We start from the raw sequence: 21,662 nt of genomic DNA, 5'->3' as shown, positions 1-21,662 counted from the left end.
TTCCGCCTCTAATCTGTATTTGTGTGTGTGTGTGTGAATTTAGATCAGTTTAAGTATAATAAAGCTTTCTTTGTTAAACTTTAGGAAACCTGACAGATTGTTTCACGATCACAATGTCTAATCAGTTCAGTACTCACTAAATTTGCAAGTTTTTTTTATATTTGTTTCATGGGATGTGGGCATTGCTCGCTGGGCCAGCATTCATCGTCCATTCCTGAGGGCATTTAAGAGTCAACCACATTGCTGTGGATCTGGAGTCACATGTAGGCCAGACCAGGTAAGGATGACAGATTTCCCCAAAGGACAAAAGTGAATCAGATGAGATGTTATGACAATCAACAATGGTTTCATGATCATCATTAGACTTTTAATTCCAGATTTTTATTGACTTCAGATGTCACTATCTGCCATGGAGGGATTTGAGGCGGCATGGTGGCAGTGGTCAGCACTGCTACCTCACAGCTCCACGGATCCGGGTTCAGTTCCTGACTTGGATCACAGTCTGTGCGGAGTCTGCACGTTCTCCCCGTTTCTATATGGGTTTCCTCCAGGTACTCCAGTTTCCTCCCACAGTCTGAAAGATGTGCAGGTTAGGTGCATTGGCTATGCTAAATTCTCCCTCAGTGTACCTGAACAGGCGCCGGAGTGTGGCAACCAGGGGATTTTCACAATAACTTCATTGCAGTATTAACATAAGCCTACTTGTGACACTAATTTTTAAGAAAATCAACGTTAAACATGAAGCCAGGTCCCCAAAGCATTACTTGAGTTTCTGGATTACTAGTCCAGCAACAATACTACTACGCCATTGCCTCCCATTTCAAAACCACCTTTTGTAGTCAAACAAGGAGAAGGTAAAGAGGAGAAGCATTCCACCTTCCTCATCAGATTGTTACACATGACAGGATGGTGTGAGGTTTGGAGAGGAGCTAGCAAATGGTGGTGTTCCCATTCCTCTGTTGCCCTTGTCCTTCTGGGTGGTCAAGCTTGGAAGAGTATTGAGTATAAGAGTTGGAATGTTATGGTGAGGTTGTATAAGACACTGGTGAGCCTGAATTTAGAGTATTGTGTGCAGTTTTGGTCACCTAATTAGAGGAAGGATATTAATGAGGTTGAGAGAGTGCAGAGAAGGTTTACAAGGATGTTGCTAGGACTTGAGAAACTGAGTTACAGAGAAAGGTTGAATAGGTTAGGACTTTATTCCCTGGAGCATAGAAGAATGAGGGGAGATTTGATAAGAGGTGTATGAAATTATGATGGGTATAGATAGAGTGAATGCAAGCAGGCTTTTTCCACTGAGGCTAGGCAAGAATAGAAACAAGAGGACATGGGTTAGGGTGAAGGAGAAAAAGTTTAAAGGGAGTATTGGAGGGGGTTCTTCACACAGAGAGTGGTGGGAGTGTGGAATGAGCTGCCAGATGAAGCGGTAAATGCGGGCTCACTTTTAACATGTAAGAAAAACTTGGGACAGGTACATGGATGAGAGGGGTGTGAAGGGATATGGTCCAGGTGCAGGTCAGTGGGACTAGGCAGAAGAATGGTTGGGCACAGCCAAGAAGGGCCAAAAGGCCTGTTTCTGTGCTGTAATGTTCTCAGGTTCTATGCTGTCAAAGGACACTTGTTGAGTTGTTACAGTGCATCATGTATATAGTATGCACAGCTATCATTGTGTGTTGGTAGTGGAGGGAGGGAGTGTTTAAGATGGTGGAAGGGGTGCCAGTGAAGCAGGCTGCTTTGACCTGGATGGTGTCAAGCTTACTGAATGTAGTTGGAGACACACTCATCCAGGCAAAGTGAGGGCATTCCAATTATATGGAAAAGACTCTGTTACTCTCCACAGACTTACCAGCATTTGACCTGCCCTTGTAGCCATGGTATTCATATGGTTTGTCTTGCACAGATTCTGGCCAATGATAACCATTCCCATAATGATGGTGGAATTAGCAATGGTGATGCCATTGAACGTGGATCTTTAATTATCCTTGGTTGCGAGCACATCTTGGAGAACAACATCTGGTCTTTGGCTAGTGATTTGTATGTTAACAGCCTAAACCTGCATGGTGCAAACTGAGGTATCCTGGTGTCCCTATGTGATGCAATGAGAGAATTGCTTCAGAGCATTCATATGCACAGTGGGACATAAGTGTCAGCATCCTTTTCATGATGAAGTGCATTGTGTACCGTGCCAGGATTGACTGACAAAAGCGACAGATTCCGGTAAAAGGAGGGGGTGGCAAGATGGTTAGCATTGCTGCCTCACAGTTCCAGGGACCCGGATTCGATAACAGCCTTGGGTGATTGTATGGAGTTTGCTCATTCTGCGTGGGTTTCCTCCCATAGTCCAAAGATATTAGGTTAGATGGATTGGCCATGCTAAATTGACCCTTAGTATCCCAAGATGTGTGGGTTAGAGGGATCAGTGGGGTATACAGGTGGGGTTACAGGAAGAGAGCCTGGGAGGGAAGCTCTGACAGAGAGACTGTGCAGACTCAATGGACTGAATGGCCTCCTTTCACACGTTCTAAAAGGGTGCCAGGCCTTCATCGCGCCACTTCGGAAAATGAAATTCACGTTCACTGTTTCACAATGTTCCTCTACCATGATGTTCGACTGGCTGGCCTGTAGCTGCTGGATTTATCCCTTTGTTTCTTTTTAAACAGGGTTGCAACATTTGAATATCCAGGCCTTTGGCACCACTCCCATCTCCCAACAATTTCTCCGCCCTTATTTCCCTCAGATCTTAACAAGATTTCAGCGTGCATTTCAAGGATTCTTTAATTCCATCCAGCGAAAGGATTATTATTTTTTTTTACAAAATTCAACATAGCTCTCAGGTAAACAAAGTTATATTTAAATGTCATTATTATGTACAGCCCAACAGTAATTGAATAGAACAGAAGACGAGGAAAGACTCATAACAGAGTTGATCAGTTCTCGGAGGCTGCCATGTTTTGGTAAATCAGTTAATCTTGCTCCTGGAACCAAAACTCTGGCTCATCTTTCCCTTGTTTGCCCGGACAAGGAAATGCAGAATGGAGAGAAAATCCAGGTATATTCTGACAACAGGCTTCCTTTCAGTATATAATCTGTCAGTCACACCGTGACATCATTCAATTGTCACAGGCAATGTGTTGATGCATCTCAGGAAAAGTCTTGTTTTGCAAAAACTGTTAGAAATGCAAAATATGAAGATTTAACGGATTTTTCCAATTTTCCTACCTTGTGACTGGTTCAGCTCCAGATCCTGCACGGACTGCTCACAGATATGAGAATGAGGGAAAAATAGTGCGTGCAAATGCATTGATTTATGTTTTGTGTGCTTTTTCTTTACAAACAATATACATATATCTATGTACACAAGGCTAAAATATTATGTCTTTGGAAGGAGCTGTATATGAGTTCTGAGTCATTTCAAAGTCTTACGCGGTGCTGTAACAAACCTCCACAACTCCAAAGAACAAGTGACTAGAGGTTATACTGAACAAAAGCGTGTCTCAGGAGTTCATCTGCAGATGGTCTCCGTTTCTCTTCCACAAATATTTGCTTCAGGAAGCTCCGGCATGAGTTTGACACACTATCTGGAAGCTGGGGTTTTGTTGGCTGGGTGGCAATTTTGAAAATGGCAGCCATGGCTTCGAACTCTGCCCAAGGAGGCTTCTCAGTTAGCATTTCCACAATGGTGCACCCTACACTCCTTTGTAAGTGGAAAGAAAACCGTGTCAAAATGTTTACACGCACATTAAGCTTAAAATAACAGCACTGTGATACACTTGGTTTCTTTAGAATCAGCACAGAGTCATTGTTTCATTTTCTTTGTAGCATGACTCTACATTGACATATGGACTGAAATTCTCCAGTTCTGCATAAACTGCTCTGTTGCCAGCGAAAACGGAGAATTTGTCACCAAGCCAAATCTCCGTTCACAGTAGTGGGACTGGAGAATCCCAAGCTGCATGCTTGGGTGGCACAGGAGCACAGTGGTTAGTACTGCTGCTTCACAGCTCCAGGGACCTGGGTTCAATTCCCAGCTTGGGTCACTGTCTGTGTGGAGATTGCACAAACTCCTCATGTGTGCATGGGTTTCCTCTGGGTGCTCCGGTTTCCTCCCATACTCTAAAGATGTGCGGGTTAGGTTGATTGGTCATGCTACAATTGCCCCTTAGTGTCCTGAGATGCATAGGTTAGAGGGATTAGTGGGTAAATGTGTGTGGATATGGGGGGAGAGCCTGGGTGGGACTGTAATCGGTGCAGACTCGATGGGCCAGATGGCCTCTTTCTGCTCTGTAGGGATTCTATGATCGGAGATTACTGGCCATATTCTCATTGTCAAAGAGACAGAATCAGACAAAATAGAACATATTCAGGTTATTTAGCCCATCAAAGTTCGAACTCCTATTACCCCAATGGGTCAGAGAGCAAGACAATGTAGCAATGACACGCTTTATTCTCTTTATGGAGCTGGCTTTACTTGGGTGCGGTCCCATTAACATGCAGAAAAATTTCACCCACTCTGTATGAGAATGAACTCAATGAGTATCAGTTGTAGAAAGGAGTACCACTGTTTTGGAGGGTACTCACAAAACAGGCTTTTGACGTTCAATCCTTCATTATTATGAATAATGTTTCTGTGCTAATGTTGACAGTTACCCTTAAACACCCAGATGTTTTGATGAAAATATTACATAACTCACAGCCCCTAATTATTCCTCCCTTCACATTGTTCCCAGTCCAATCCTTACCAGACGTCTGCTTTCCTGCCGTATCCTTCACCGCTGATAACCTCGGGGCTCATCCAATAAGGTGTTCCAGTGACTGATTTAATCCCTGTCCCTGACATACAAATTGTCTGCAAACGTTTGCTGGCTCCAAAATCACCCAGTTTGACATTGCCGACAGAGTCTCTCAAAATATTGGCACCTGTGGAGTTAAAATCATTATGAGGTGAGTAAAACACTCTTTGAAACTACAGCTGCAATATCTAGTGATAACTTTCCAATACAGTTAAAGCCATATTCAAATAAAGTTGACAGCCAGTATTTGTTTAGTCTATGATACGGGGTTGCACATTTCTTGCTCATCCTTGATTGCCCTAGAGAAAGTAGTGGTGAAATACCATTTTGAAATACTTCCGTCTTTTTTTTTATTCATTCATGGGACATGGGTGTCACTGGCTGGCCAGCATTTATTGTCCATGCCTAGTTGCCCTTGAGAAGTGGTGGTGAGTTGCCTTCTTGAATCTGTCTTGGGTTGACCTACAATGTCATTAGGGAGGATTTTGACCAGTGACTGTGAAGAAACAGCAATATATTTCCAAGTCAGGATGGTGAGTGGCTTGGAGGGGAACTTGGAGGTAGTGGTGTTCCAATTTATCTGCTGCCCTTGTCCTTCTAGGTGGAACTGGTTGTGGGTTTGGACGATGCTGTTTAAGGATCTTTGGTGAATTGCTGCAGTGCATCTTATAGATAGTACACATTGCTGCTATTGAGTCCATTGGTGAAGTGTATTGTTAGGTTGAGAGTTCCAGGATTATGACCCAACGAAGATGAAGATACTCCTATGCACTTGCTATCCCTTGTCTGCTGGGATGTGATGGCTACTGCCTTGGAAGGTGCTGTCAAAGAAGCCTTGGCAAGTCGCTGAAGAGCATCTTGTACATAATACACACTGCGGTCATGATGCAACATTACCTGACTGGTGTGTGGAAGGAGTGCAGATTAAGAGATCTGTGTTATCCTGGATAGTATTGAACACCGAGTATCCAGCCATAGCACTAGGAAATAATTATACAAGCTCTGCAAGCTGTTACTATTGCCACTGGAGCCTAATGTCAACACAGTTTATGAATCAATTTTCACTATCGTCCTACAAACTTCCTTTCCAAAGTTTCACCCACCAGCATAGGTAACTTAGGATCCATTAAATAAACAATAAAGTACCAACCATAGCTGGAACCACTTTCCAAAATTGTGCTGGTGTTTACATTGGCGGGATCTTATGGTCCTGCTGTCAGTGCACCCCCGTCACAGGTCTTCCAATGGTGAGGGGTGTGTTCAACAGGAAATCCCATTGACAACGGTGAGATCTTGCTGCCTCCTGCTGCTGGGGAGATGGGGGGCAGGGGAGATCCTGCCCACAGTTTATTCTCACCCCACTGCATTGAAGTTAAGTGTACTGACTCGATGGCTGCCCGAGTTAAAATCAGCCAATTTAGCATCAAAATCTGGGACTTAAGGTCTATATGATTCCTCTCTATTGTGATTAGTAATCTTAGCAAATCAGCTCTTATGGGGCTAAGAACATTAATAAAACAATGAAGGTTAGCTTGCATTTATATAGTGGCATTACACACCGTGCAGATATATCAGCTACACACGGCCTCACAAACATTTTTCTCAAGTGCTACCTCATGAATATTTCATCCTCAACCGAAGCCCTGGCTGAACTTGCACCAAAATGCCCCGCACGCTCCACCAGCACAGCCAAGTCAATGTGATTTAGCTCATGATCAAAATCTGGTAATCACATCACAGGCATGCCCTTGCAACTGAGGGAGGATGTGACAGCTGAGATAAATCCCTGACAGCCAGAGGGATGTTAGAGACGAGGTTCACGCAGAGCCCCATGCTGACGACATGCCTCTGAAAACAACCATAAGAAACCTGGTGGGATGTGTGGAGACAGACAGGGGAACATCTGGCAGAGATGCTGTAACTCATGTGCCAATTGGGTTTCTTCAAGACTACAAATAGGAACACTGAATTGGTGAGCAATCTGAAATTTGAAAAACCAAGGAGCTAGGTCATTGTTCATGACTCAAGAATTTTTCCCCTTCCCTTTCCTGGCCCCGCCCAATAGCAAGGCTTTCTGCAGAATGGAAAAAGTAAAATAATTACCCCACAATGTGATCCAATTTTATGGAATTGAGACGTTATCAGTAAGGACGCTAACACCTTAAAAATAGGGTGGAACACAACGGCATCGGCGGACAGGAAGGAGATTAGGAGAAAGTGTGTGGCACAGGCATATTTCAGCATGTGTTTTATCAATTTAACTGAGTGCATCCTGATGAAAGTGACTTGCAAGTGAATGAGTTTTGAGTGCTGTTCACAGTAGCTGAGCACATAGCAGAACCAAAGACTTCCTGTCAATCAGCTTGAAGTTACAAAGGTTTTGTTTAAATAGTGAGTCACTTGTAGGCAAATTTCCAAATGACTCGAGTTTTAATAAAGTACATGTCATTCTGATTATGCTGTGCTGACAGTGCTTTAGGAACTATATAAATGCACATTGTTGGTGCGCTTTGTAATGGTACATGAGGATTTAAAATTTGGTTGGCTTTTTTATTGTCCATTGAAAGGGCAGACCAAATTGATTGCTCCAACTATACAAACTGCAGCAGTTCAAAGGGAAGGGCTCACTAACATCTTCTCAAGGGTTACTTGGGTGAACAATGAATGCAGGCCTTGCCAGTGACACCCACATCCCCAGAATGAATGGAACAAAAACAAGCTACTTCACTGATGGAAATCATGTCTAGGTTTGAACTCAAAACATTTTGGCACAGTTCACTAAAGGGAGAACCCAATCGTTATCATTTTAAATACAAACATTGTGTGCAATTTGCATGTCCGACTTGAAGCTTCTTTTGAATTTAACATTTCTCTACACCCTAGCTGTGACTGTAACACTTCTGCAACCTCTCCTCTCCTCTACATACAGTATGCTTTGTCTGAATAGTGCGCAAGAAACAATATTTTTCACTGTATACTAATACATGGGACAATAAATCAAACCAAATCAAAAAACAGTTGTTTAAATTCATCAAATTCCAGGTACCCGTTCCACATGTATTAAGAGAATTTTTATTGCAATCAAGTTCAACTGGAATGTCTGAAGAATGTTAGAGTATATAACAACTACAGTGAACAAAAAGAAAAATACCAACATGGCTGTTTGGGGGAAGGGAGTCGGGGGGGGTGCCAGTAATGACTGTGTGGGTGAAGGTTTGGGGGAAGGGGTCTGATGTTGACGCAAAGGGGCGGTGGATGCCAGCACAGACTGCTGGAGGAGAGAGTTGGGGCTTTGGTGGGGGGGGGGGGAGGTGGTTGTGTGTGTGAATGTCAGGTCCAATTTGGGTAGGGAGGAGGGGTGAATGCCACCTTCAATCAGCGAGTGGCGGTGCCCCCAAGACCTCCATGGTGGGTTTGGAGGAGTGGTCTCTGCTCGAGAAAACCAGAAGTGACTCTTGTTGGTCGAAAGGTCCCAAGAGCTTGGAAAATCTGGCATCGAATGGCCTATGAATATTTAAATAGCTTGGGCCGTTAGAAGGGGACTGGGATGATTGCAAACCTTTTGGCGCCAGGCACAAAACCTATTTTTAGCCCCGCATGCTATTTTCCGAGATCAGCAGAGTAGTAAGACTGGAACGCATTACTACCACAGATGGTGGTTGAAATCTACATCATAAATACTATTAAGTGGAAGCTAGACAAGCATTTGAGGAGAGAAGAATAGATAGTTCTGGTGGAAGCTTCAGATAAGGAAAGATGGAAGGTTTGTGTGGAACATAAAAATCAGTGTGGACTGGATGGGCTGAACAGCCTGTTTCCATGCCATCTATTTTACACGTTCCTACGTAATTTAGGAGTTATGTTCAAGTCAAACAATATCTACATATCGAGGTAAAAGTGAAGACATGTTGTAGTACTCATGAGTGGATGAAGTAAAAAAAGGAACTCAAAGTTACATAGCGCCTTTATAATAGGTCTCATAGCCAATTAAATACTTTAGAAGGGTAGTCACTGTTGTAATGTAGGAAAAGATAAACTGCATGGTGAGCAATATAATGATGTGGTTTGATGAGTCATATAAACATTCAACAAGACACCAGGGAGAACTCCTCTGTTAGTTGAATACTTCAATAGGTGGGATCTTTTACATCCCTTGAGAGTGTAGATGTATCCTTGGTTTGTCAACTTATCCAAAGTCAATACCTGGTAAGACAGCACTCCTTCAGTCCTGCATATCAACTGAGATTTTGTGCTCAAATCTCAGAATTGTAATCTGGATCCACAATCTTCTGACTCTGGAGTAAAACTGCAAATGTGGCTGGCAAAGGCATTTCTTGGATTTGGAAGGTTCAGTCAAAGTCTTGGTGAGTTGCTGCTTGGTGACGGTATCATGTAGATGGTACACAATGCAGCCATGATGAATCAGAGATAGAGGCAGTGAATTTTTAATATGGTGGATAGTGTGCCAGTCAAGCATGCTGCTTTGTCCGAGGTGACGTTGCACATCTTGAGTGTTGCTGGAGTTGCACTCATTCCAGTCCTGAGTGATGTCTTGTAGATGGCGGAAAGGCTTTGCAGAGTCACATAAGTCACTCATTGTCGTATATCATCCATCTAATCTGCCGTTGTAACCACAGTATTTATGTGTACAGTCCAACTAAATTTCTGATGATTTTTGATGTAGTGGCATTGAGTGTCATGAGGATGGTCAGATTCTCTTTTGATGGTGATGACCATTGCCTGGCACTTGTGTGGCATGAATGCAACTTGCCACATACCAATCCAATCCTGAATGTTGTTCAGGTCTTGTTGCATGTCAGACAGACTGCTTCATTATCTGAGGAGGTGCAATTGGCACTGAACACTGCAATTATCAGTGAACATTCCTATTCTGACCTTATGATGGAGGAAAGTCATTGATGAATCAGATAAAGATGTCTGGACATTGTTCTAAGGAAGTCATGATGTCCTGACACTGAGATCATCAGATTCCAATACTACAACCATTTTCCTTTTTGCTGGTTCAGCTTCAGCTAGTGGTGTTCTTCCCCTAAGTTCCACTGAAAATTTACTAGGATTCCTTGATTCTTGCATCATCCAATTCACACAGAATCTGCACACATATTACTGCTGAAGAATTCACAGCTCTGAGTTGCTAATCCAGTACCATAAACACAGCACAACTACAACTATAACACTATCAAAGCCTACTCTCAACTGGTGTCATTCACCTTGGGGACAAAGATAATTGTCTGCATGTTAAAGCAGTATAACGACAAGGCCAAAGACCTACAAATCATTTTGCATTAAGCAGCTTCAACACTACTAATATTGTGCTGTCATTGGCAATGAAATGCTTCTACACCAAGTGAACTAGAAATGGATCAGATGGAACTAGTAGTGGCAGAGAAACATTTTGTTATGGTTCTTGTCAACTTGACTAGAATGACTAAAGTCAGGTCCTTTACTTATTCCAAAGCAACAGACGATGGGAATGGCAAATTTATTGGTGTCTGTAGTCTACTAAAGGAGAAAAAAAACTACTGTATGAAACGGAAAAGGCAGTGACGAAATACCTTTTATATCTCTGTGTACAATCATATTGCTGTGTAGATAGGAAACTCCTTCTAGGATCTGTCTGGTGTACTTCCGCGTCACATTCTCAGTGAGTGCACCATAAGCTTTCAATTGGTCTTTAACGGAACCCTGGTTGAAACAAAGTTAATAATTAAAATGGAAAAAAAGCATAATTCTTCCCATAATTTATAGGTTATTGCAACGGCGGGTTGGTAAGCTGAACCTCAATCAGAGCATCATGGTTGGGGTCACCATATTTTGCGCTGATGAAGAGTAAAACAAAAAATTCAGTCAGGATTTCTCATTGCTAACTGTTAACCAATGATCCTTGCAGTGTCGCAATGTTAACTAAACACAATGTGGCTAGCTGTTACATTGCCTTTGAATAGCCTACAGATACTCTCTTAACACATGAGGAATGACCTCTTGGACAAGGTATCTCTGTTGTATTACCTCTGTATTCAGGAAAGGAGGGCAGGAGGTGGGGTGAAAAATCAGGAAAAATTATTATTTGTGACCCCAACCCCTAACCCATGGCACGTGCTAAATAATCCAATTTATAACACTTGTGACATCAAAAAAATGTTGTTCCTGGTTTCCTGTCCATTAAAGGCATTTAAACTTTATTGTTGTGCAGGAAGATAACAGTGGATCAATAAAATTGCAAGAGGAATTTATTTTTATATTCGGGATGAAGTCAGTTGGATGGATGCCCGACAAGAGCAGAAATATTTGAAGTTTATTTATTAGTCACATGTAGGTTTATATTAACACCACAATGAAGTTACTGTGAAAATCCTCTCAGTCTTAGTGAGCTTCAGCATCACATTTGAAGATCAAGTGAGATGAAGTGCATCAGCTTCCAGAAAAGTGCAAGTGGGCCCTATCAGATGACAAAAAGGTTTGTTTATTAGTGTCACAAGTAGGCTTTCATTAACACCACAATGAAGTTACAATGAAAATCCCCTAGTCGTCACACTCTGGTACCTGTTCAGGTACACTGAAGGAGAATTTAGCATGGCCAACCAGCACATCTTTTGGACTGTGGGAGGAAACCAGCACCCAGAGGAAACCCACAGATGCAGGGAGAATGTGCAGACTCCGCACAGACAGTGACCCAAGCCGGGAATTGAACCCAGGTCTACGGCACTGTGAAGCAGCAGTGCTTGCCACCGTGCCATCCTCTAAGAATCAATTAAACCCACTAAGCAAAAGTTTCTACTTTCGTAACATGGTTGCACCTCAGTACGCACAAGTCCCTTAGCTGTGTCCAGGGGGCTTAGGTGCAAGCAGTCAGCATTCTAAGATTCAACCCCTGAATGTACACAAAGATATTATTGGAGTTTAATTGTCTGAAACCTTCCAACTTACTAGCACAGTAGCTTCTTGCTACTTGTCCAGTTGTGAGCACCCTTCTTATATTAAGGACGTGAGTGGTGAGGCTACCTGGAGCTTAGTGACAGCCCTCCACCTCCAAGTTCCATTAGTAAGTCTTGCTGGTTTGTTAGCAGTACCTGGTGTATGGTAGAGCTGTGCAGCTCAGCTATCAGATTAATAAGAGCAGCGTTGGATAGACTCATCTACAATCTCCAGCTTGGAGCCAAAGAGTGAGGTAATCTCTGGGCTTACGTCTTCTGGTGGGAGGGAGGACAAGGAGAGTGGGAGATAGTCCTCAGTTAGTTATTAGAAGCCTGGCAAAAGCAAGTTTGAATTTCCATTCAGCAAACAGTAGCTACCAAAAATTCTTCAGAAGTAGCATCGTAGATAACGCAACTTATCACAAAATGGGGACACTTCCATTGATCACTGGATCAATGCACATCATACATCATTGAACATATTTTACTGAACATCAAGTATATATTTCTCTTCATAAATCTCATAACACCTAACAATTCACTCAAGCAAATGAGCAGTTAGCTCACTTACAAAACATGGAAAACATGATTATACTGGTAATTGATATTTTGTTATATTTGGCCCATCTGCTGCTGAAACCCTCATTCATGCTTCTACTGCCCCAGGTTTGCTTATTTCACTGTTTTCATTACCAGCCTCCCATGCTCCAATCTCCATCAAATTGAGCTCATCCACAACTCTGCTGCTGATATCCTAACTCTTTTAAAATCTCAATCACCAACCATTCCTTTACTCAGTGACCTACAATGGTTTCCCCAATAATGCCTATGTTAAAAAATTCTCATCCTGGTGTTCAAGATTTTTCATGGCTTCATCCGCCTACCTCCTAATCTCCTCCAGCTTTAAAGCTCTCGAGAACTCTGCACTCTTCCAACTCAGGATGCTTGGACAACCCCCACTCTCTCTGATCAGCCACTGTTGCTACACCTGAAGCCATCTAGGATGTAAGCTCTAGAATTTCTCCCCAAATCTTTTTCACTCTTGTTAGGAAAGCAAAGGTAGTTTAATGGGATCTATATCTGTATTGGTAAACACTGGAAATAAGGTATAGTTTTACGTCGGTTTTATTTAATGTTTCTGTGCCTGTAAGGTTAAAATCTATAGTTAGAATTATGCTGGACAAATAAATCAATAATGGTTGCTTAGCAACCAGGATCTTGTAACATACAGAAGCATTTACATTTTGTTTAGCTAATTTGATGGCAGTTGGAGACCGAACACCGAGGAGTGAACCTCTCTAAACTCTGCGAGGAGAAGCCAGACAGGACAAGAAAGTTGCAAAGATGCTCACTTCATATGGAACAAGTTACAGTCCAGGTAAAATGGGAATTAGTACAGAAAGAACATCTAAGATGACTGAAGTTAAGATAACAGAGACCAAGGCATTGTTCAGAAGAATTCAAGGAAGAATAAACAAAGTGTTCTCAGAAATAATTGAAGTAGCTAGATTTAAAGTGGGATAACAGACTTCAGAGGTAAATGAAATGTTTGATGTAATTTTAATGTAGTCTGGGATTTGAGAGTTAAAGTAATTGTGAACATTTTGTACAGCAGTCAAGCTAAAGATATCCTAAAAAGGTTGGTATAAACACCTGGACTGGATTCTCTATTAAAAATGGAATGGAAATGTTATTTTAAAATGTCATTTGGAAAACCTGGTCTGAACTTCCGAATGTAAACTGCTTCAGGAAAGCATTGCTATTATAAGATTTTAAAGTATGTTTTTGGGAGTCAAGTTTGGAAACTCTCATGTGACATTCATCTGGGGGGATTCTGAGGAAAAATCCACAGACACTAACTTGGCTTCAGAGTGAAGTGTGTGTTTGACCAGAGTCTTCTTGTGTGCTTAAAAGGAACTTTGTGTGTTAATGAGATCATTTAAAATGTACTTTGTAGTCTGTGTTAATCCTAAAACCTGTGTGTAATTGTTAAGGTAAAGAGGGAGTAAAGGAGGATAATCTAATGTTTAATAAATGATATTTTATTTTAGTTAAAGCTAATTAGTGGTCCAGTGATTCTATTCCTCCATGTTATATAAAAAAAATAAAAGTTAGTCTTTTGAACCAGAGCTCCATTCTGAGATTTTCCTATCCAGTTAAAACATCAACTAGCGTCGTAACATTTTTCAACTTCCTTTGATACTACTTAAAAACTACTTCCTTGTGTGAGCATTTGGTCACTTGTCTTAATGTTTGGCTGAACACTCCGGTGAAGTACTTTGGGAGGTTTTAAAATGTTAAAGGTTCTATATTATTTCAAACTTCTGCTGTTGTTAACTACTATGCTTCTCCACGTCTTTCTCACATCCAATGACGTGTGCACCCCTCTCATAAAGAGAAGGGAAAAACCACCACTCACAAGTTCCCCTCCAAGCTGCACACCATCCTAACTTTGAAATGTATCTGCTTTCCTTCATTGTCACTGGGTCAAAATCCAGGAACTCCCTCCCAAACTGTACTGTGGCTGTACCTAAACCACATGGGCTTCAGCAGTTTAAGACAGCAGCTCACCACTACTTTCTCAAGGGAAATTAGTGATGGACACCAAATGCTGGCCTGCTTGTATTAATAAAACACAAGAAAATATGATAAGTAATAAATATATAACTGTGATTCAGTAACTTGAGTGTTACGCCAATGCAGTTCCCACCTGATATATGAACTGATGAGCCTTTCAACAGTGTACCAGTGAATGGTAAACAGGAAAGGAAAAAGGATGTTGACCTGATTTTGCGATTGTAATTAATGACAGCAAATCTGTCAATGTTCCCTGCCATTACCACAATGAAACTGCAGCAGCAACTCCTGGTATCTGCAAACAAGTTAAATGCAGAAATCCATAAGCTGCTTTCTCAGTGATTCCTGGTTCCTCCACTTTTGAAGTCCCCACAAATTGGCACCTTAGCAATCACTTCACTTGACACGAATTTCCACTTTTTACACTATTAGGTTCACTGTAAAAACCTTTGATAAAGTTTTGCCTTGTTGAAGGTCATTTTGCCATTGACTAGTCCATTATTACCTATCTTAAAAGAATACTTAATCCAATCTTACAGTAGAACCGTGGCTGAGATCAGTTGAGACCACTGATCAATGTCACTTAGATCACAGAATCATAGAATCCTTACGGTGCAGAAGGAGGCCACTCAGCCCATTGGATCTGCACTGCCCATAATCCCACCCAGGTCCTAACCCCATAATTACCTGCTAATCCCCATCTAATTACGTGCTAATCCCCTGATACTAAGGTGCAATTTAGCATGGCTAATCAACCTGACTCGCACATTTTTGGACTGTGGGAGGAAACCGGAGCACTCAGAGAAAACCCATGAAGACATAGGGAGATCATGCAACCTCCACACAGACAGTCACCCAAGCCAGGAATGGAACCGGAGTCCCTGGTGCTGTGAGGCAGCAGTGCTAACCATTGTGCCATATGGATAATCCATTTTTGTTTTTCACTATTATTTTCCAGATTCTTATTTACCATTTCCACCAACATGCTAATCTTAATCTTTCAATCATTACCTTCTTTAGCTGTGTAGCAACAGCAACATCTAAGAATTTAAAAAACAAGTGCTTTGTATGCTGCAAAAAAATCAGTGACTTTATCATTAATGCAATTGTATGACCGCCTGCCAATTTAGTTGAAGCAATGTGGGCGATGTAGGAAGTAGGAAGTTCTGGTTGTAAATGTCTTAAAAAGAAATGGAATTATGACATGTTAGGATGGGAGAACTGCACACAGCAGTTCTCCCACCCTAACACCAATACAACATAACCTCAACTGAACCAAATAAAAGAAATTAACAATCCAAGAAGGAAAGGCAGGAGCAGCCACTAATGAAGTCCCAAACTATAATTACATCCATCTGAGATTTTCTTTCTGCAAATTGTAGATACGAAGAATGATCAACTGGAAAATACTCATTGATCACATAGGCTGTACGTAGATAATTGGTTTGTGTTACAAAGCAAATCTGGATTATTCAGATTCTTGTTGATCTTGAGCCGAGTGCTCCTCCTTAAGGGATGTTAGCTTTTACTGTGGGTAATCCTAACTCAAGTACCACAATGGGATTTCCTATTTGGTAATCGCACTGGCATTTCATAACATTTATCATTAGATGGAATTTCTCCCACAAACTGCATAGGACAGTCTCTTTAAGATTTCCGCGTGGCTGTGAACATGGCGTCAGTGGTAGGAAAGTTGTTGGAAAAAATTCTTAGGGATAGGATGTATACGCATTTGGGGCATTGCGATCTGATTAAGGATATGTAGCATGGCTTTGTTAAGGGGAGGTCCTGCCTTACGAATCTGGTAGAAGTTTTTGAGGAGGAAACAAAAACAGTTGACGAAGGACGAGCCGTTGATGTCGTCTATATGGATTTCCATAAGGTGTTTGACAAAGTCCCTTACGGTAGGTTGGTAGAAAAGGTTAAGGCTCATGGGATACAGGGACAGCTATCTAGATGGATTGAAAACTGGCTAGGCAACAGGAAACAGAGAGTAGTAGTGGAAGTGTCCTTTTCTAGCTGGACGTCTGTCACCAGTGGTGTGCCGCAGGGCTCAGTACTGGGACCTCTTCTATTCGTAATATATATAAATGACTTGGAAGAGGGCGTACGTGGTGTGATCGGCAAGTTTGCAGATGACACAAAGATGGCAGGATTGGCGGATAGTGAGGAGGAGTGTCAGGTGACACAGCAGGATATAGATAGGCTGGTATATTGGGCAGATAAATGGCAGATGGAATTTAATCCTGATAAATGCGAGGTGATGCATTTTGGAAGGAATAATGTACAGAGGAGTTACATGATAAAGGGTAGACCTATTAAGAGTATATAAATGCAGGGGGACCTGGAAGTGCAAATGCACAAGTCTCTGAAGGTGGCAACACAGGTGGAGAAGGTTGCAAAGAAAGCTTATGGTATGCTAGCCTTTATAGGAAGGGGTATAGAGTACAAGAGCTGGCGTCTAATGCTACAGTTGTACAGAACATTGCTTAGACCACATTTGGAGTACTGTGACCAGTTCTGGTCACCTTACTACCGGAAGGACGTGGAGAGCCTGGAGAGAGTGCAGAGGAGGTTTACCAGGATGCTGTCTGGTATGGAAGGACTGGGTTATGAGGAAAGATTGGGTGAACTGGGGCTCTTTTTCTTAGAAAGACGGAGATTAAGGGGGGATCTGATTGAGGTGTATAAAATAATGAAGGGTATAGATACGGTAAACAGTGGCAGGCTTTTTCCTAGATTGGAGACAAATATCACAAGGGGCCACGAGCTTAGGGTGAGGGGGGAGAGGTATAATTTGGATACTAGAGGGAGGTTTTTCACACAGAGGATCGTGGGGGTATGGAATGCGCAACCAAGTAAGGTAGTGGAGGCAGGCACGCTGGACTTGTTTAAGGTTTACTTAGATAGGCACATGAGCGAAACAGGGATGGAGGGTTATAGGAGACGGTTTTAAATAAGGATCAGAGCCTCGGGACATTCCTGGAAATCTAATGCTACGTGTTGATGTTTTGTCTCCTTTACTCCGCAGGTGCGTCAGTCCACCTTGTTGTCTAATGAGGGGCATGCACACGGTGGGTCGTGCGTGGGCTACTCTTGGATGTTTTGAGAGCGGCCTAGTACTTCGGGTCGTTTGTGTATGCTTAAAACTGGACCAGCAGATGGGCACCACAACAGCTCAGTGACTATCATTGTTTGCTGTGCAGATACATAGATTTGGGCCAGTGTCTGTGGGAATTTGTGCATTCTCCCTGTGGTTGCGTGGGTTTCCTCCGGGTGCTCCAGTTTCCTCCCACACCCCAAAGATATGCTCTTAGGCTGATTGGTGTAACAAATTGTCCCTAAATTATTCTCCCCTTAATCTGGTTTCCAATGGGGGTACCATAAGCATAGACATGGGTCAAGGGTGGAGTAGGAAAAACACATTGTGAAGATGGCGGCGCCGGCTCGTTGGGCCAAAGGGCCTGTTTCCCGTGCTGTGTTGTTCTTTGTTCTTTGAAGGAATTTTCGGTTTGGGTAAGCCTGTTTGTTGCTTTCCTGGATTTTGGATGCCCTCATCTTAGTGAAAGTTCATCTTTGATCATTTTATGGTCAAGAGGGATGAGGGGAGATGGGGGAGCCTGTAACAGGGTGGCTTCAGTGGGTCCAGTAGCTTCGGCCAGCTTGTAGAACTGCAAGACCTGGGATTCAGCAGGTTCCAAAACCAAGAGACTGGAGGGAGAGAGGTGGTGGGGAAGGGGAAAAATTTGGAAACAGGAGAGAGAGAGAGGAGAGTTTGGAGACGGGACGGAATGAGTTGGTGGGGGGGGGAGGAATTTAAACTCTGAGACCGGGGCGGGGGTGGGGGGGTGGTGGTCACAGTGTTGGACAGAGTTTAGACCCTGACACTGCATTTAGGCAGGGAGGCAAGGGATTATACACTGAAATGGGGGAAGGGAGAAAGGGTTTAGAGCCTGAACCTGGGATGGGTGCTGGAAATTATAGACCCCCAGACTAAAATGAATCCAGAACTAATGGAGATTAGGTAGTGCTCTCAGGCATGTACTTTTAGAGGAATAATTTTTTGGACTGAATGAGAAACTTAATGAATTCACATATTATCTAAGTCATTAATTTCCTTATGTTTTTCAATGCAGGTTGCTAAACGCATTAGATAGCTTTGTGTGCTGAATAGCATTGAGTGTGCAGGATATCATTGCATGCGCTCAATATCTTTGAGCACATTATTAAAATTGATATCAAATTATTTTTGAATCAAAACTTTTAATGTCAAATCATAACTGAACGCATTGCGCACAACAGAATGCAAAAATTAGGTTGAAATTTTCATGTAAGGGATACCATCCTACTGACTGTCAGTGTTGATAGATGGGAGTTTGAATGAACTAGTGGAGCTAATGTCCATGAAACAATTTTCCAAATAGAGTCAGCACCACTGCTGGGGAGTAGAAAAAAAATTAAATGTGGGCATGTAATAGTAAATTAATTAAGTAAATTAATTAATGCATAATACTCACTCCTGGCATATATTCTACAAAGATGGACAATCTTCTTCCCATTGTATCTCGTAGCGACCCATAATACTGCACTATTCTGTCGTGGTGAAGGTTCTTGAGTAACTGAATTTCACATTCCAAAGCACTGACTTCCTACAAAAAGTATGCAACAACAACAAATACGTCAAATTTAAAAGAACAAGATTTTCTTCCTTAACAGTTACAATATTTTACACCATTTTTCTTTTTTTCACTTGCACCATCATCCTATTTTTTAATTAGTCACTTGCATTTTCCACCCTATAACAGGCCGTCCCTTTTGATCTTTGCTCCACTCCTACTTTTCAGAACCTACCAGTTCCTACTTAATTATAATCTGTTAAAATCAAGCGTGATACAGCAGCACAATGGTTGGCACTGCTGCCTCACAGTGCCAGGGACTTAGGTTCAATTCCTGCCTTGGGTGACTGTGTGGAGTTTGCACATTCTCCCCCTGTCTGCATGGGTTTCCTCAGGATGCTCCAACAGTCCAAAGATGTGCAGACTAGGTGAATTAGCCATGTTAAGTTACCCCCTTAGTGTCCAAAGATGTGTAGGTTAGATAGATAGGCCATGATCAATGCGCGGAGTTATGGGGATAGGGCACAGGAGTGCACCCAGACAGAGTGCTCTTTCGGAAGGTCAGTGCAGACATGGGCTGAATGGCCTCCTTTTGCATTGTAGGGATTCCATGTGTAACTTTGTCCATTTGCGATGGAAGGTCACTGATCTGAAGTATTAACTCTGTTTTTCCCTCCATAGGTGCTGTCTGTGTTTCTAAGTACTTCTAGCATTTTCTATTCTTTCTCTCCGATTTCTAGCAGTAATTTGCTTTTGCAATTGGCTGAGAGGTTTTTGGTTGTAAAAATTTCCCCTTAGTGGTTTCCGACCTGCCTTTAGATTTTGGATTATGACACAAAGGAAAATGTGGTATGCAGGACAGAGAAGTGGTTTTGTATTTGACTTTAAAGACGTGCTGTCCAAACATACTTAATTTCCAAGTACAAAGATCAATAAAATATCATAGATGGGTCCAAAAATAACCAAATACAAATCAGGCCTTTCAGGACTGAAGGTGAGAAATACTTCTACACTAAGAAAATCTTCCAAAAATAATAGTTGAGCTAGGTGAACTATTAATTTTTAATCTAAAATTGATATTTTTCTGTTAAGCATAGATGTTAAGGCATATAGGACAAAGGGAAATATAAACACCAGAATTCTACCATCCTGCCTACCACAGGATCAGAGCAGGTGAATGGCAGACAATGGAAATGTCTATTGACCTCAGGCGGGATTTTCCACTCTCACTCAAGGAAGCGATGTAAAATCCCATCCAAAGAGTTTAATTGCAGAGGAGCCTTGATCTCATAGAATGGTGGTGGTGCATGCAGGCTCAAGAGATCAAATGGTTTACTTCTGCTTTATGTTACTAATATGCTAGTCAGAATGAGTATGCCAGTCTTGTCCATGTGCTTGAGGCTTGCACTGAAACTTGAATTTTCAACTTAGACTCAGTAGTGAGAATGCCACTAATGGAGTCAAACTGACCTTTTGGAGGAGGATGGAAGGCAATGGAGCAGTATCCTCATTGTTCAATGTTTATAAAATCTTAGAACACTGAGGGAGGCCACTTGGCCTACTTTGCCTGGTCCATCGCCTTCCATCCTCTCTAAAAGGTCAGTTTGACTCCATTAGTGTAGGTTAGAAGGATTAGCGGGTATTTATGCAGGGATATGGGGGTAGGGTTTGGGTGGGATCATGGCTGGTGCAGACTCAATGGGCCGAATGGCCTCTTTCTGCACTGTAGGGTTTCTATGATTTTCATGATTTCTTACTTTTTGGATCAATGTCACCAACCTTGCTTGTCTCTTGGCTATCTGCGTCAAAAGCCACTTGTTTGACTGCCAGTTCTCTCCCTGTGTCCGCATCATAGCACAGGTAAACTTCTCCAAATGCTCCTCGTCCAAGGAACTTGCCCAGTCTCCAATTAATGGGAGCTCGGGGTGCTACTGGAAAAAAGAACAGTTAAATGCAGTTCCTGTGCACACCTTACAAACTGATTTTTTGTTTAAACTTCAAAGAAAATAAAAATGATTAACACAGGAAAAGGTTATTATGCTTGTGCCTTTTAAGGCAACAACCTCACCCATATACTTTCGCAATTCCTTAAGTATTCTTCCTCCAGAAAGACAATATACACTCTCTAGTAACTTAATCCCCAATGTGATACGCTTCATAACATTACATTCGTGTGGAGCAGAAGATATCAAGTTTGAATGCACATGTTACCCAACATAATATAAAACAAACAAGTCAAATTGACATCAGCTGCTGCAAAATTCAACTCTGTAGTTTTCATAGAACATAGAACATTACAGCGCAGTACAGGCCCTTCAGCTCTCGATGTTGCGCTGACCAGTGGAACCAATCTAATGACCCTCTAACCTAAACTATTCCAATGTTAACCATATGCCTATCCACTGACCATTTGAACGCCCTTAAAGTTGGCGAGTCCACAACTGCTGCAGGCAGGGCATTCCACGACCTTACTATCCTCTGAGTAAAGAACCTACCTCTGACATCCGTCCTATAATTACCACCCCTTAATTTAAAGCTGTGTCCCCTTGTGTTAGCCATCACCATCTGAGGAAAAAGGCTCTCACTGTCCACCCTATCCAATCCTCTGATCATCTTGTATGCCTCAATTAGGTCACCTCATAACCTTCTTCTCTCCAATGAAAATAACCTCAAGTCCCTCAGCCTTTCCTCATAAGACCTTCTCACCATACCAGGCAACATCCTGGTAAATCTCCTCTGCACCC

General features: G+C 42.2%; 1 protein-coding gene across 3 annotated transcripts in view; it reads right to left on the bottom strand.

The window, feature by feature from the left end:
• Positions 1-2,773: 2,773 nt before the first annotated feature.
• Positions 2,774-21,662, bottom strand: part of map3k22 (mitogen-activated protein kinase kinase kinase 22) — a 116,487-nt gene continuing 97,598 nt past the window's right edge. For 2 of the 3 annotated variants that reach the window (XM_080194540.1, XM_080194541.1), the window contains exons 13-17: positions 20,698-20,849; positions 18,820-18,951; positions 10,367-10,496; positions 4,740-4,917; positions 2,774-3,694 (exon numbers count right to left, since the gene is read on the bottom strand). In XM_080194540.1, coding sequence (XP_080050666.1) covers positions 3,466-3,694; positions 4,740-4,917; positions 10,367-10,496; positions 18,820-18,951; positions 20,698-20,849 — 821 coding nt within the window. In that variant the 3' untranslated portion in view covers positions 2,774-3,465. The remainder of the gene's footprint in view (positions 3,695-4,739; positions 4,918-10,366; positions 10,497-18,819; positions 18,952-20,697; positions 20,850-21,662) is intronic. The other variant, XM_080194543.1, reaches the window with a different exon arrangement.

The sequence above is a fragment of the Carcharhinus amblyrhynchos genome, chromosome 8, assembly GCF_965287045.1.
Source record: "Carcharhinus amblyrhynchos chromosome 8, sCarAmb.v2.hapA, whole genome shotgun sequence".
NCBI classification, from domain to species: Eukaryota; Metazoa; Chordata; class Chondrichthyes; order Carcharhiniformes; family Carcharhinidae; genus Carcharhinus; species Carcharhinus amblyrhynchos.
The sequence above is the reverse complement of the archived record's forward strand: the minus strand, read 5'-3'. Positions and strand labels throughout refer to the sequence as shown.